General features: G+C 39.5%; 1 protein-coding gene across 1 annotated transcript in view; it reads left to right on the forward strand.

The window, feature by feature from the left end:
* The window catches only part of PLD5 (phospholipase D family member 5), a 415,451-nt gene extending 410,554 nt beyond the window's left edge, over positions 1 to 4,897 (forward strand). The window contains exon 10 of the mRNA XM_018060274.1: positions 3,758 to 4,897. Within this exon, the coding sequence (XP_017915763.1) occupies positions 3,758 to 4,005 (248 nt within the window). The 3' untranslated portion in view covers positions 4,006 to 4,897. The remainder of the gene's footprint in view (positions 1 to 3,757) is intronic.

Below are 15,656 nucleotides of genomic sequence, written 5' to 3' on the forward strand. Positions count from 1 at the left end.
GGAATTATACTTCCATTAAATGCTCTGAAGACTTACAGAAGACTCCCCAAACAGTATCATATCTGTACTTTAAATTCTCCAGAGTATATTTGAGTCAAGCTTGGCAAAGTTGTTTGAAAGATTTGATTATTTACATATTATATCCTGTGAGTTCATTTGCACCCTCACAGGGTATTCCTGAGGGTAGTTCCCCAACTGTCTTGGCATTTGGGGCCTCAATATGCATTCTAGAAGCTGAAATGGCAGTCTCAAAAAGAGCTGGGTAAAACCACTTCCAACCTGAAAAATTACTGAAGCATGTACGTGATTTTGAGGTTTAACCCAGCCATCAGGAAATGAAAGGTAGGAAAACAATCACCTAGTGTAGGAATGCCCCGTAGACCTTTAGGGCTGTGATTCCTGAGAACAGACTAATTAAAACTTTTGAGAATCGATAAAGATGCAGAATCTTGGCTCCGTCCTTTACATTAAAGGAAAAAAGCTGAACTTTGCAGAATAAGGCTTCAAAGTCTTGTCACTTCTCTCCCATCATCTTGCCCCACTCCACGTTGCCCCCAAAGCATATGCATGTTTCTTTCAGACAGTGAGATATGCAAATGAATGGAGCAGAGATCTCAGTGTGGCCTGATGCAACCCTGGGAGCTGACGAAGTCTAGGGCGAAGAGCACAGTTAGCACAAAGCAAGTACGCCTCTCAAATCAGAGGTGACGTGAAACAGAAGTTAAGTGTGGGCAGTGGAGTCAGACCTGGCTTTTGAGCCTCAACTGTGGAATTTTTTCACTTCCACCTTGGACAGATTACTAAACTTTTCTGTGCCTTAATTTACTCATCAATACAGTGAAAATATTGTCACCTCACAGGACTGCAGTGAATATCAAATGAGATAATGTTATGAGATAACAAATTACTGCCTTTGGTCTAATGCCTGGCACTTAAGTCATAAGATGAGATTATAGTGTCTTCTCAAGAAGTCCTTGAAAAGTGTGCAAGAATGATAGTCTCGTTTATAGAATGACTAGAAGGTGCCATCTACCAACAGGTTCCAGAATAACTCTCAGCCTAGAGTAGCTACTGATCCTCTGCTTAGAGGTTGAGGCCTATGTTCACCTGGCCCTGAGCATTTGCACAAAACTTAAGCCCCTGAGCATGGTCTGAGAGCACATGGTCCAAAACACACCAACAGCGAAAGGAGTCCCTGTGCAGACTCTAACACAGTCTTACAAACCATTCGGCAAGCAATTGCTAATTTATAGCAGTAAAATTCAGTCAAAGTTGTGTCTTTTTGGAAGTGGCAACCCACTCCAGTACTCTTGCCTGGAAAATTCTGTGGGCACAAAATCCATGGGGTCACAAAGAGTCAGACACAACTGAGCGACTTCACTTTCACTTCTATGTCTTTTAAGAAAAATATTCATTTACTTATTTATTTTTTGCTCCGCTGGGTCTTCATTGCTACCCATGGGCTTTGTCTAGTTGCGGAGAGTGGGGGTTAACCTCTAGCTGTGGTATGTGAGCTTCTCATTGTGATGGCTTCTCTTGTTGTGGAGCATGGGCTCTTGGGCATGTGGGCATTGGTAATTATTGCAGGGGGACTTAGTATCTGTAACCCACAGGCTTAGTTGCCCCATGGCATGTGGGATCTTCCCAGACCAGGGATCGAACCAGTGTCTATTGCATTGCAAAGCAAATTCTTAACCACTAGACCACTAAGGAAGCCCCCAAAGTTATGTCTATCATGAAGCTATTGAAAGCATCATTGTAGTGTTTGTGTGGGGTGGGGTGAGATATTAAGAGAGAGAGAGAGAGGAGTTCATTCTCCATGCTGATAATATTTGATTTAGAGGAATAAACTTAAGGAGTCAAATGGAGGTATTTGACTGCCAGTCAAATACCTGCCAGTATTCCAGGCAGTGCCATACAGAAAAGGGAGTTGATATGTGAACGAGCTCCAGGTAGTAGGTGAGGGGCCAAAGAATGAGAACTATAGAGGAACAGATATTGACTCTCTCTATGGGTGTCCCTTCTCCCAGAAGCTTCTCCCACAGATGACTGCAGGGCCTTAGGTCAAGGATACCCAGGGACCATGATCTCAACATCTTTCAACCAATGCTCCTGCAAGATGCCTGAGAAGCCATTGAGGAAATGGAAAGTCAACCTGTATATTTAAAAGCCTTCAGTTCACTTATGGAACCAGCTCTGAACCAAAAAGGACAGTGGTAATTTATGAAATAACTTTGTCAGTCTTGACATGGCTAAATTTTTATTGGTGAGAATGATGCTTTGTTTATGGTATTGAAGATAGCTTGTGGAGTCTAGCAGACCTGGATAGACCATTTAACTATGTGAAATTGGGCAAATTTATTCACCTCTCTGAGCCTTCAAACTGTGGTACTGGAGAAGACTCTTCAGAGTTCCTTGTGCTACAAGGAGATCAAATCAGCTGATGCTAAAGAAAACCAACCCTGAATATTCATTGGAAGGACTGATAGTAAAGCTGAAGTTCTAATACATTAGCCACCTGATGCGAAGAGCTGACTCACTGGAAAAGACCCTGATGCTGGGAAAGATTGAAGGCAACCAGAGAAGAGGGACAGCAGAGGATGAGATGGTTAGACAGCATCATCGACTCAATGGACATGAGTTTGAGCAAAGTCTGGGGGATAGTGAAGGACAGGGAAGCCTGGTGTGCTGCAGTCCATGAGGTCACAAAGAGGCAGACACGACTGAGTTACTTTCACTTTCAACTACTTTCAGCTTCTTTCAAGATTAGTCTGTTGACTTCCTAATCCCAGTACCTCAGAATATGACTTTATTTGGAGACAGGGTCCTTACAGGGAATATCAAGTTAAGGTGAGGTTCATTAGGCGGGGTTTCTCATCCATTTTGACTAGTGTCCTTATGCAAGAGGAAAATTTGGACACAGAGATATGTGCAGAAGGGAGACAATGTAAGGAGACACAGGGAGGAGATGGCGTCTACAAGCCAAGGAGAGAGGCCTGCAACAGACCCTGCTTTCACAGCCTTCAAAAGGAACCAACCTGCCAATATGTTGACCTTGAACTTTCAGCCTCCAGAACTGTGGACATTTAGCCTCCGGTCTGTTCTACTTTATTATAGCAGACCTAGTAAATTAATACACCACCTATACCAGCAGTTACTATGGGGCACCTGCTGTTGCAGCAACCTCCCTAATTCCTGGGCTGAGAAGCCTGATTCTGGGACTGGGAACTGACTCACAGCCCAGGCAAGGAGTGTTTTGTGTGTTTGGTTAAAAACTGGTTCTCCTTCTCTGGCCTCAACTTTTTCTTTGATGTGAAAGCTTCTGAGCATTGTAATTAGCGCCTCTCATTTGTACATATGGATTAGATGTGTCTCTTTGAGAAGGTAGTAAATGTTCACAGGATGTTTAAGTGTATTCCTATATATTTTAAATGTTGTTGTATTTAGTGTACCTTGTGAACGTCAATAAGAAATAACATTTACCAAAAAAAGACCATCAAATTTCCTGTTTCCAGTTTCAAGTTGAGCAAAGCTAAAGAAAATGCCAAAATAATATGCAAATATTAATGTGCCATATGCAAGCCTCCTTGGATTTTTTTTATGAGCTGTCAACACAATTCAGTCTCCCTGTCACTATTCCTGGGTGTTCTTTGTTTGTTTGTTTGTTTTAATAGAATCTGCTTTCTATTTCTTTAAGTGGAGAATATTCCCCAGTGGAATATTAACTCTTCACCTTCATTTCCTTTGTGTTTTGCAGGAAATTTTGACTGGGTGGGGAATGACTTCACCCAAAATGCTGGCACAGGCCTTGTTATCAACCAAGCAGACGTGAGGAACAACACGAGCATCATTAAGCAACTCAAGGATGTGTTTGAGAGGGACTGGTACTCGCCCTACGCCAGAAGCCTGCAGCCCACCAAGCAGCCCAACTGCTCAAGCCTCTTCAGACTCAGACTCCCCTCAAACAAAACTGCCATGTACAACCCAAGTGGGAAGGACCCCTAGAGTGTGTAGTCTGAATGAACAAACTTACGGGACATCTTGTGTTTCACATTTATATATATATATATATATATATGTATACAAAAACAAAGACTTGAGGAGAGAAAAACAATTTAATATGTCTTTTTTAGGGGAAAAGCACACACAAAAATATTCTCGGAACGACATGTAATAACTAACAATATCTTAGCCGCGTGTACACTAAACTTAAGACTTTTGTATTTGTTACTTCTGACAGAGAATGTCATTTTGGCTTGGAGGTTAGTTTTTACGTTTGCTTACAAATTTTAAGACTTTGATGCCTCTTCCTTTCTAGTTTTAGAACTTTTTCTGCTGACCACCTGGTCCGTTCTTAAGAAGCTTAGCATGAGGTAAGCTCTTTAACACCATTCTGAAAACTGCTGACGTAGAGGAGTGTGAGGATTTTGTCTGGAGAAGGGACTGATCAAGACAAGTATTTGTCCTTGGAAACCATTTCCAAGACCTCTATAGTCATGTAAGCATGAACAGCTTAATCTCATGCTCATCTTCAACACACTTGAAATATACCCTTTTTGCCTCCTTCTGCGTTTTTTCCAATACCATGGCTCTTATTTTCTATCATTTTCTAGTCTCACAAAATATTATATAGCACCCGTATATTCACCTAAACATTAATTCCAAGTATGATTGTATCTTTTAAAAATGTATGAATTGTTCAGAATGAATGCAAAATGTAAAAAGCAATCTTTAATTTTCACCTTTCAACTGCACTTTTCCCTACCAAATTGATATTTTAAAACCACAGCCAACAATGTGTATCCTTTCTCTCAAGCTCAGAAAAATTATGTAGCCACCTGCTAATATCCAGCAAGCTATTCAGTCCGCATTATAAGAATAAAGTAGTTTTTCACATTTTTGTTTAGTTTATGGTGTTTAAAAGTAGATTTTAATTTCTTTATAATCCTTTGCTGTTAAGAGTATGCCAGCAAACATTTATAGAGCTATTTAATATATCTTCTGCTATTTAATATACCAAATGCTTTTCAGAGAAATGCAATTTAAATACTGTGCTTAACATATTTTACTAAGAAACAAAAATATTGGATTATTGTTCTATTATGTCCTTGTGTTGTTGTTTTATATCTATACAATGTGTGCGCTCAGTCGTGTCCAACTCTGTTCAACCCCATGGACTGTAGCCCACCAGGCTCCTCTGTCCATGGAATTTTCCAGGCAAGAATACTGGAGTGGGTTGCCATTTCCTACTGCAGGGGATTTTCCTGATCCAGGAATCGAACCCATGTCTCTTGCATCTCCTGCATTAGCAGGCAGATTCTTCACCACTGCGCCACCTGGGAAGCCCGTTAACTATATGATATATAACCCTATATTAATGGAGACTGTTGCACTAGAGATAGGCATGGCCTATTCAGAGCCCAGAGCAGGTGCCCTTCAGGACGTCTCATCTTAATGTCGCTCCTGACCCTCCCTGGCCTGGGAACAGAGTCCTGCACTTCTTGGTCTTGGGTTTCTATTGATAATGTAGGGACATTAATAATCACCTACCTCGCAAAGATGATGTCACGGTAGAAAATGTTTTTAACTTGTTTTGAAATCAAAAGAACCTATATAAATGCTAAGCATTATGAAGTATAATGTTTGTGGTATCCTGATGTAATCAATAACAGGTTCTCCCAGAAAACCCACAAGAGAAAAGAAATCCACAGCTTCCAGTTACAAACATGGGTGAACACAGCAACACAAAAGCCCTGCTGGAGACCTGGATTGTCATCATTCTGGTGGAATGTTTTGTCATTCCATGGTGGAATGGAATGTCACTTTGGCATAAATAACATCAACATTAAACTAGACCGTGTGCTTGGAATTCTTCTTTAGGACTAGCCTCTGCTTGTGCTTTTAGAGCAGGAAAAAGCAATCTCTCTCTTTTTTTATTTCTAGAGGCTTGATTCTAATGGGTCAGAAAAAGTGATGTAGGAACTCACAAATCTTGTCCAGTGGGTTTATTTGGTGGAAAATGGCCATTGTGGGTCATCTGGTGATCACATAATTTCCTTTCTTGTTTCCAGGTATTGCTCTACTTGATATTTAACCAGGCTGTGAAGAGAGCTGGGAAAGAGATGTATTTTCAAGAATAACAGGTTTTAATGCAGGACTATGGGATTCTTTTCCTTGTTATTTTTATTTATTTGTGGTTGCACTGAGTCTTTGTTGCTGCATGCGACTTTTCTCTAGATGGCGGCAAGCCAGGGCTTCTCTTTGTTGTGCCGCACCAGCTTCTCACTGCAGGGCTTCTCTTGTTGTGAGCACAGCCTCTAGGCACACAGACTTCAGTAGCTGCAACTTGTGAGCTCGAGAGTGTGGGCTCAGGAGCTGTAGCTGCAACTTGTGAGCTTGAGAGTGTGGGCTCAGGAGCTGTAGCACACAGGCTTTAGGCTTTGCCTGGCATGTGGAATCTTCCTGGACCTGGGATTGAACCTGTGTCCCCTACATTGGCAGGAGGATTCTTATCCACTGTATCACCAGGGAAGTCTCAACTAGGGAATTCTTAATGAAATTCTGCACCGATAATAGCCAGTCCTTAAAACTCTAAATATTTACCTTGCATCCATATCCATATAAACAAGAATATGCCTATACTTATTTAAGTAGGGAATTATCCAGTCAGTCATCTCAGTAAAGTAAAGGTAGTTTTAATGATGATTAAAAAGAGATCACAAAAGAAAGTAAGCAGAGTTGACATAGAGACAAAGAAACATAATAATTGCACTCCTGGGTGAGGAAAATCAACCTGGGCTAAATTTGGAAAGGACATCTAAAGACTGAAAACCTTGTTGCTTACTCGTTCATTCTCAAGTTGTTTGCTGGACTATTTATCACGTCATGGGATAAGCATCAGTTCAGGAGCTCAGTCATGGCATGGACTGCAGCATTCCAGGCTTCCTGGTCCATCACCAACTCCCGGAGCCTACCAAACTCATGTCCGTTGCGTTGGTGATGCCATCCAACCATCTCATCCTCTGTCGTCCCCTTCTCCCACTTTCAATCTTTCCCAACATCAGGGTCTTTTCAAATGAATCAGTTCACATCAGGTGGCCAAACGATTGGAGTTTCAGCTTCAGCATCAGTCCTTTCAATGAGTATTCAGGACTGATTTCCTTTAGAATGGACTGGCTGGATCTTCTTGCAGTCCAAGGGACTGTCAAGTGTCTTCTCCAACACCACAGTTCAAAAGCATAAATTCTTCGGCATTCGGCTTTCTTTACAGTCCAACTCTCACATCCATACATGACTACTGGAAAAACCATAGCCTTGACTAGGTGGACCTTTGTTGGTAAAGCAATGTCTCTGCTTTTTAATATGCTGTCTAGGTTGGTCATAACTTTTCTTCCAAGGAGCAAGCATCTTTGAATTTCATGGCTGCAGTCACCATCTGCAGTAATTTTGGAGCCCCCCAAAATAGTCTATTACTGTTTCCATTGTTTCCCCGTCTATTTGCCATGAAATGATGGGACCAGATGCCATGATCTTAGTTTTCTGAATGTTGAGTTTTAAGCCAACTTTTTCACTCTCCTCTTTCACTTTTATCAAGAGGTTCTTTGGTTCTTCTTTGCTTTCTGCCATAAGGGGACAAGCATAGGTTTGGTGTAATGGCGCTCCCTCACTGTCACTATCTTCTGCTTATGATAGGAAAAGTCATCTTTGTCTTTTCCCTCTGAGCCCCATCAAAAAGGTAGCTGCAGGAAATGTGTCCGAGGATTTTCTGCCATCCACCACCAGCAGCATAACCGTACCTTGCCAAGCAGACCTCCTCAAGGTGGTACAGGCAGCAGCAGCTAGACCACAGATTCTGAGAAGCAAAACTTACCCTCAGTGGCAGCCAGGTAAATAGCCCCTGTCCAGAGATTGTCATAAATGGGTTCATGTCTCCCAAAAGAAAATTTAACTCTGCAAGACTTTCTTATTCATTTGAATGCTTTGTGTACCCCTCTGTAAGTATTCTTCTTCTCTTTTAGACTTTGTGTCTGTGCTAAAACAACTTCCATTTCCCCCTACCAACAAAAAACCCAAGAATTATTTCCCAAGAAGAAAAGAAGGCAAAACAAAAACACTTTAATTCAAGACTATCTAATGAATATCCATACCAGAAATTATGAGGAGTAAGGCAACTACTAACCTCCATTTTTTTTTTCTCCAGAAAGATTCCAGGAATTATTTCCCAAGGGGTGATAAAGGAAAACAAACACAATTTGAGACTATATTTTAGGTTTCTGTGCTGCTAGCATTGACCTAGTGCCTTATTGATTCTCAAGCATTGATTTTAAACAGTGACTCACTATAGGAGAATGCTTCAATTTACTGTGGATCCAGTGGAACTTTTAATGGACCTTCTGGTTGAAAACTTGCATATGAGTGTCAATAGGTTCTATGCAGCCTGCTCTCCTCCCAAACCACACAAATTTGATCACCTCCAAATCAAATCATTGACACACACTGTCAAATATCAATACTGTGGGCCTCCATTGCACTGCTACAGGCCACTAGTATATCCAATAATTGAATCACATTTTATCAAACCACTGGAGAGGAAGTGGAACATTCTAGGTTCTATCCATGCTCTGTAAATGCCACACTTTGAGTACCTGAATATGATAGAAGTAAGGCACACTGAAAATGTCCCTACTATCTCTAAAGGACTTTGTAAAGAGATGCTTCATGGCCTTCCAAAGTCTTGTGGAACAGAATAAATCTAACATCTTAAAAAAAGCAAAGCAGATTCAGTAAAAGAAATGAAAGGGCTGTAGGAAAGTTTCGTATCTGTGTAGTTCTGGGCACTACTTTTTCCATTTGGACCGTTTGTCTCATTTCTGATTGGGTTCTTGGTGAGATGGGTCTGATCATCTTTTTGTTTGATCTTACCTCTTTAAAACTATGGGGTTTTTTTTTACTGTAGTTACTGGTCTGTTAAAAGTGCCTCGCTAAACCTGGGACTGACAGAAGCTCATTTCCCACCAGTCTATGGCTATTCTCAAGAGATGTTTATTCTGAATTTTATTTGTTTTTAGAAACTTTTATTGAGATAAATGCCAGGTTGAAAAACTATGAAAAGACTATAAGAATTTCTTGATAAGATCAGACCCAGAGCCATCTATCTCAGGTATTCTATCCCAGAACCGCCTTTTTTTTTTTTTTCATATATGTACCACTTACGTGAGTTTCTCTGTCCAAAAATCATTTTGTTATTTTTAACATTTAAGGAATGTAAAAAGCTACCATCACTCTCAATAGAACAATTATTTTCTGTGATGAAAGGTATTATTACTTTGCTATTGGTTATTCAAACTCAGTTCCTTACAAATAACCCCTGTATATTGTGGATGAATGTTTTATTCTTTGGTTTTCTGTACTTAATCTGAATGAACTGATGCACTTTATTATAAGCCTTTTGAAGGAGAAATTATTATAGTGTCCATCTGGCCTAAGGTAGATTGGATAAATTAATCCAAACTCAGCATTTTTCCATTCACTGTGATCTTATAACTTTTCTTTTTATGTCAGTAACCAAACAACTGTTTATTATTTTTATATTATTGATTTTAATTAGTGAAAGCTTTATAAAAGCCTTGAAGTCAACCCCAGTTCATAGGCCACCTCTCCTATTTGAGAGAATCCCCATTATTGGCTGAATTATGAAGATATTGCTTTCTATGGTGACTAGATAGGCATACTTTAGAAGTTTCCTGAAGTTATAAAAACCAAACTTTCTTATTTTTGAGCAATTAGCAGTCTTGTACTTACAGAGTTTTTAAAAAGTCACTGATCACTGATGCTTCTTTTGGCAATTTTATGAAAAGAAATGTGAGGTTTAATAGGCCATTATGCATTTTCTTTTGTTATATTCAACTACTAAACTTCTAATTCTGTTACAAAAGAGACTTGAATTTTTAATGTTTCTTTATGTAAATAGGATAAAGTTGTGCCTGGACATATCTATATTATTAACCTAGAGATTCTAAATAAATTGGTGTTATAAAAGGCTAAATTTGGGGGCATCATTAAAATTCTCAAACCTGTCATATGACCAAATGCTCGATTTTTTCAAGAGTAATAACTATATGGTTTTTATTCTGTGAGATGAGCCATTTATGTTTTTCCTTAACTTGATCTCAGAAACAAAGGTATCTCCTCAGTTCCCAGCTGTACTTTATGTACTGAAAGATATGAACGAAGCCGACTGGTGGCTGCAGTCCCACCATGTTGTATATTTGTCCAAGAAGGCATCATTGTGACAATATCCCTGCTTCTATATTTTTAAGGTGTTTTCTTATGACAGTTTGCACTGGTTTTGAATAAATAAATGCTTTTTTTTTTTTTTTTTTTTAATAAAGAAACCATTGTAGTGATCAGGCCCAATGACAGAAAAAGCCTTTGTGGAGGGAGTTCAGCTGCCTTCTGTACTTACTGCTTCTGTTCCTTCCAGGCACAAATCCATAAGCAGATACACCTGGTGTCTGCTCAACAGACCCATACGGAATCTCGGGTTTAGAGGGTATCTTGAAATCCATCCAAGTCAACTCTTCCTAGGTACAGACAAAGGGGCATCTTTTATGTAGAAATTTTGAAATAATAAAATAGCTAACAAAAATCATCTATTTTTCATTGTCACTATGCTCCAGCAATTCTAAACAATGTCAGGACAAGATACTCCTTGAGGAAAAAAATGTATTGGTCTAAGCTCTAACCAACTGCCTACAACTAGGGCATACATATCCCACAGCCCTAATCTTGGTATACTATGAGTGATACTCTTTTCTCAATTTCTGGTAAAGAGTTTAAAAAAAAAAATTGCCACCAATCCTGAGCAGAAACTGTGATTATTCATTTATTCAACAAATATTTAATAATCCTGTGCTACATTCCTATTTCTGTGCTGAGTGGGGCATCTTAAAGTTTCTCTTCTCAGGGTTTCGTGAGAAAAAAAGAAAAAAATAGTAAAAATAGTAAAATGTTGTATTTAAAACTTTGAGAATGTTTTGCAATGATGGAGTAGGTAATACTGATCAATCCATTTGCAGAAAACAATTAGAAAAACTGGAAACATATTTAATATCACATTTATTTGTATGCATAAGAGATACACCGAAGCAGGGAAGAAATTTGTATGGTCAAGTACTGAGAGAGAAAAGCCTAGAAGTGAATCAGTTTGCAGCCAGTTTCCTTTAGAGGCATCTACTGATTCTCCAAGCACAGATGCTGAGCAGAACTTTCAGCAGATTCGAAGGATTAGAAATACAGTATTGGAAATAAGATCCACTAAGGGAGATGGACCTGTATTACTCTCAGATTTGGAGTTGGGTCTCCAAAGGATAATACACAGGAATAAGGATGAATCAGAGGGAAGCCCTATCAGAGAACTTCAAATCATTTTTCTCTTGAATTCAAATGATTTGGATTGGGTTGCTCCTAGCTTGAAGGTGAAACATGAACATCTTAGTTGCTCAGTCTTGTCTGACTCTTTGCAACCACATGGACTGGGGCTCACCAGGCTCCTCTGTCCATGGAATTCTTTAGGCAAGAATACTGTAGTGGGTTGCCATTCCCTTCTCCAGGGGATCTTCCTGACCCAAGGATTGAACCTGGATCTCCTGCTTTGCAAGTGGATTCTATACTGTCTGAACCAGGAGGGAAGCTCCTAGCTTAACCATCTGCATTTTAAAAACAATGGAAGGTGTGAATCCATAGATTCAAGAGATGAATCCCAAGAAGGATAAATACAAAGAAAACCACTCCAAAGCACATTACAATAAAACACCTAACTACCAAGGACAATGAAATTAGATAGACTTAAAAAATATATATGTATTACCTTTAAAGAAATAATAATAAAAATTATGGCTGAGTTCTCAACAGAAACAATAGAATCTAGAGAAGAGAGGAATAAATAATAAATTGAAAGTGCTGAAAGAACTGTCAACCTAGAATTCTTCACCCAGGAAAAAAATATCCTCAAAGAATGACAATGAAAGAAAGTAATTTTCTGGGAACAAAAATGAGGATTTTGTCACCCATCAAAGGAAATGTTAAAGTGTCTTCATGCAGAAGGCAAATGAACCCAGAAAGAAGCTCAGAGACATAAGAAAGAATGAAAATTAACAGAGTGAGTATATGGGATCATCCAAACAAATTTGGACTATATAAATATTTATTTTTTATTGCTTAATATATATATTTAAATATAGAGAGAAAGAATTAAAATACATGTCAACAATGAAATACAAGCTGTTGAGCATTAGGAGGTGAGGAGTAAATGTAGTTAAATGGTTTTAAAGGCCTTGTATGATACAGAATCCCAGGTACGGGGAAGCCTGGTGGGCTGCCGTCTGTAGGGTCATACAAAGTCGGACACGACTAAAGTGACTTAGCAGCAGCAGCATGATACAGAAAAAGTGGGAATATTTATATAATTTTTTAGTAAGTCAAGAATGCATGTTATGATCTCTATGGTAATCTTTAAGTAGATAATAAAAGGATGTAGAACCGATAAGCTAATGCATGAGAGGGAAAACATTTAAAAAATAATTCACTAGAAAGCAAGAAAGAAGAGACAAGGGAGCACAGAACAGGCCAGACAAATAGAAAGCAATAGTAAGATGGTAGATTAAGCCAAAATTATCCATAATTATTCTAATTTCCAATAGAATATATACCTACCCCATTTAAAAGATAAAATTGTTCTAACTGGATTGAAATAAAACCCAAACTCTATGCTGCTTCAAAAAGATTTGCCTTACATATAAGAACAAGGAGAACTTGAAAATTCAGACATGAAAAAATAATGTACATTGAGATGCTATGTTAATATCAGACAAAGGAGATATTAAATGTTATTAAAGATAAAGAATGGTATTTCAGAGTTGAGAAGTTACACTTATGGGCAATATATATACATATGTATATTCTGCTGTCTTGACATCAGTGGATGTTGTCAAAATCACTTGGATTTGGGAACTAGAAAGACCAGTTGGCTGCTATAAATGGACTGTCAACAAAGTTCAGATCCCATTTGACCGAACACCCTGCTGTGATTGGGCTTGGCAGGGATTCATCCAGAATAACCAAGTCAGGTGACTTAAGTATAAGCCAGAGTCCTAACTAATCTACTATGAGAAATTTGACTTTTGCTATCAGCCTGCCTGTATTCTCCATGACGAAGGCTATCTGGAGAGCCTGCTTCAATAATAAACTTGCTTGGTGAGTGAAGAAATCCAAGTCAAGGGGCTCATGTGGACTTAGGGACATATGAGGAATCAGAGCAATTCTGCTAGCTGGCTAGAGCTTAACCCCCTCTCTGAAGAGTTATTTAACACACTGACAAGGTTTTTCTTCTTGGACTTTTCTTTATATGTTCACTGCCTTCCTTTAGGTATGACTGCTTTAGTTATAGAGTTGAGCAAGGCTGCTCTTCTGAACTTGAGGTAGCTCAAATCAGTGGTCAGAGAGAACTATTGTCCTCTGTCTTACACATACAGGTGTACTTGCTTAACCCCACCTCCTCCAGTCATTCTACTTTGTACTTCCTATTCCAGCAAAGGGCATCACCATTCAAACCTGATAATCGCCCACACCAAAAACCTGTGAGTTACTATTGCCTCTCACTCCTACCTACCATCAATTAGATAATTAACAATTTTAACTCCTCCCACCATGTTATTTCCACATCTACTCATCCTGCACATCCCTGATGCCTGTTACAACCTTACATTGAATACATGAGTCGTGTCTGGCTCTTTGAAACCCCACAGACTGTAGCCCTGCCAGGCTCTTCTGTCCATGGGATTTCCCCAGCAAGAATATTGAAGTGGGTTGCCATTTCGTCCTCCAGAGGACCTTCCCAACCCAGGGATCAAACTCACATCTCTGGTGGTTCCTGTATTAGCAGGGAAATTCTTTACCACACAGCCACCAGAGAACCTGTGGCTCCTGTAGAAGAAGCTAGAAGTCTTCACTACTAGACCACCAGGGACGTCCATTACAACCTTACTTTCCCATTATCTTTTTTCTGGCATTAAAAAAAAAAAAAAAGCTTGCCATCTCCAGTGTTGCCTGCTTCAAGAGCAGCTAGCGGGCTATCACAATATGCTGACCTAGTCATAAACTGACCCACTTTTTGCAGGATAAAGTCTGATTTCCTCAGACTGACATGTGAGGAGCTCAGATCTGGCCCCTATTCCTCTCATGTTGGGGCTTCTCTGGTGGCTCAGATGGTAAATAAACTGCCTGCAATTCAGAGACATGGATTTTTGTCCCTGACCTTCCCCCACAAGCCTCTGATTTTGCCCTTCCCCCCGGCTCTTGGTTGGTCCTTGCATTTATCTTGCTTTCTTACACTTGCACGTTTCAGCTGAAACCCCATTTCCTGTGTCTATACCTACTGGCCTTTAGAAGTTTCCCTAGGCTCCCGTTCCTTTTCTCTCGTCTCTTGCCCCTTCCCCCAAACTGAGACAGGTCCTCTCTGGTTATGCTCATTTCTAGTTATGCTCATTATGTGCCCTGCTCCCCCACAGTCTTCATCACAAAGTTCACTGTAACATGAGGAACAGTTTCTTGTGGGTACCAGCAGAATACAGGATCGTTGACAGCAGTGCTGTATTATCCCTGCTTGACCAGAATAAGTATTAATATTTGTGAGTAAATTAATAAATAAATGTGTCAATTTAAGTGAAAAGAATTCCAGAAAAATGTAGACTTGAATATGGATTTGGTCATTTATTAACTGTGTGATCCTGAGCATCTTGATCTCTGAAATTCTGTTCCCTCATCTGTAACAAAAGCAACATAAGATAACTCTCAGGGTAATTTGGATGATTAGCATAGTGCTTGGGACTTATTAACAATCAGATTCATTTTAGATTAAATTTTGTCCAGGTTCAGTATATGGTCTCAAAAGCTTTTCGGTCAGAGTCTCTTGTGTGGTATAATCATGCTTCCTTGAGACCACAAGCTATTCACTGTGACTAAAGTGGTTTTTCTTTAAGTCTTCTCCACTATTATTCATAAATTATCTCTCAAGCAATTTCTGTAAAGGTATAGTCACACTTTCTATAATCAGTTTCACTAGTTTGTTTTTTTTTTTTTTAATGAAATAACTTATTCCCAGGTGATTGCCAGACACTACACTTTAGCCTCTCATTTGTTAACTAAAAGTATGACCTTTACCTGAGGGATTGAGTCAGTTTCTTTTCTTTTTTTTAAGATTTAATTCTTTTCAAAACATCTCTTTTATTCGTGGCTGTGCTAAGTCTTCATTGCTACACATGGGATTTTCTATAGTTGCAGCAAGCGGGGCCACTCTTCCTTGTGGTGCATAGGCTTCTCATTGCTGCGGCTTTTCTTGTTGCAGAAGCCAAGCTCTAGGGTGAGCAAGCTTCAGCATTTGTGGCACGTTGGCTCAGTAGTTGCGGTTTGTGTGCTTAGTTGCTTCACAGCATGTGGGATCTTCTCAGACCAGAGCTTGAACCTGTGTCCCCTAAATTGGCAGGCAGATTCTTAACCACCAGGGAAGCCCCTTGATTCAGTTTTCAATGTCATTTTCACAAACACATAGACAGGCACCTTAGTCTCAGCTCTTGTCTACTGTGGGCAAGCATCCTTCT

Source organism: Capra hircus, chromosome 16 (assembly GCF_001704415.2).
Source record: "Capra hircus breed San Clemente chromosome 16, ASM170441v1, whole genome shotgun sequence".
NCBI classification, from domain to species: domain Eukaryota; kingdom Metazoa; phylum Chordata; class Mammalia; order Artiodactyla; family Bovidae; genus Capra; species Capra hircus.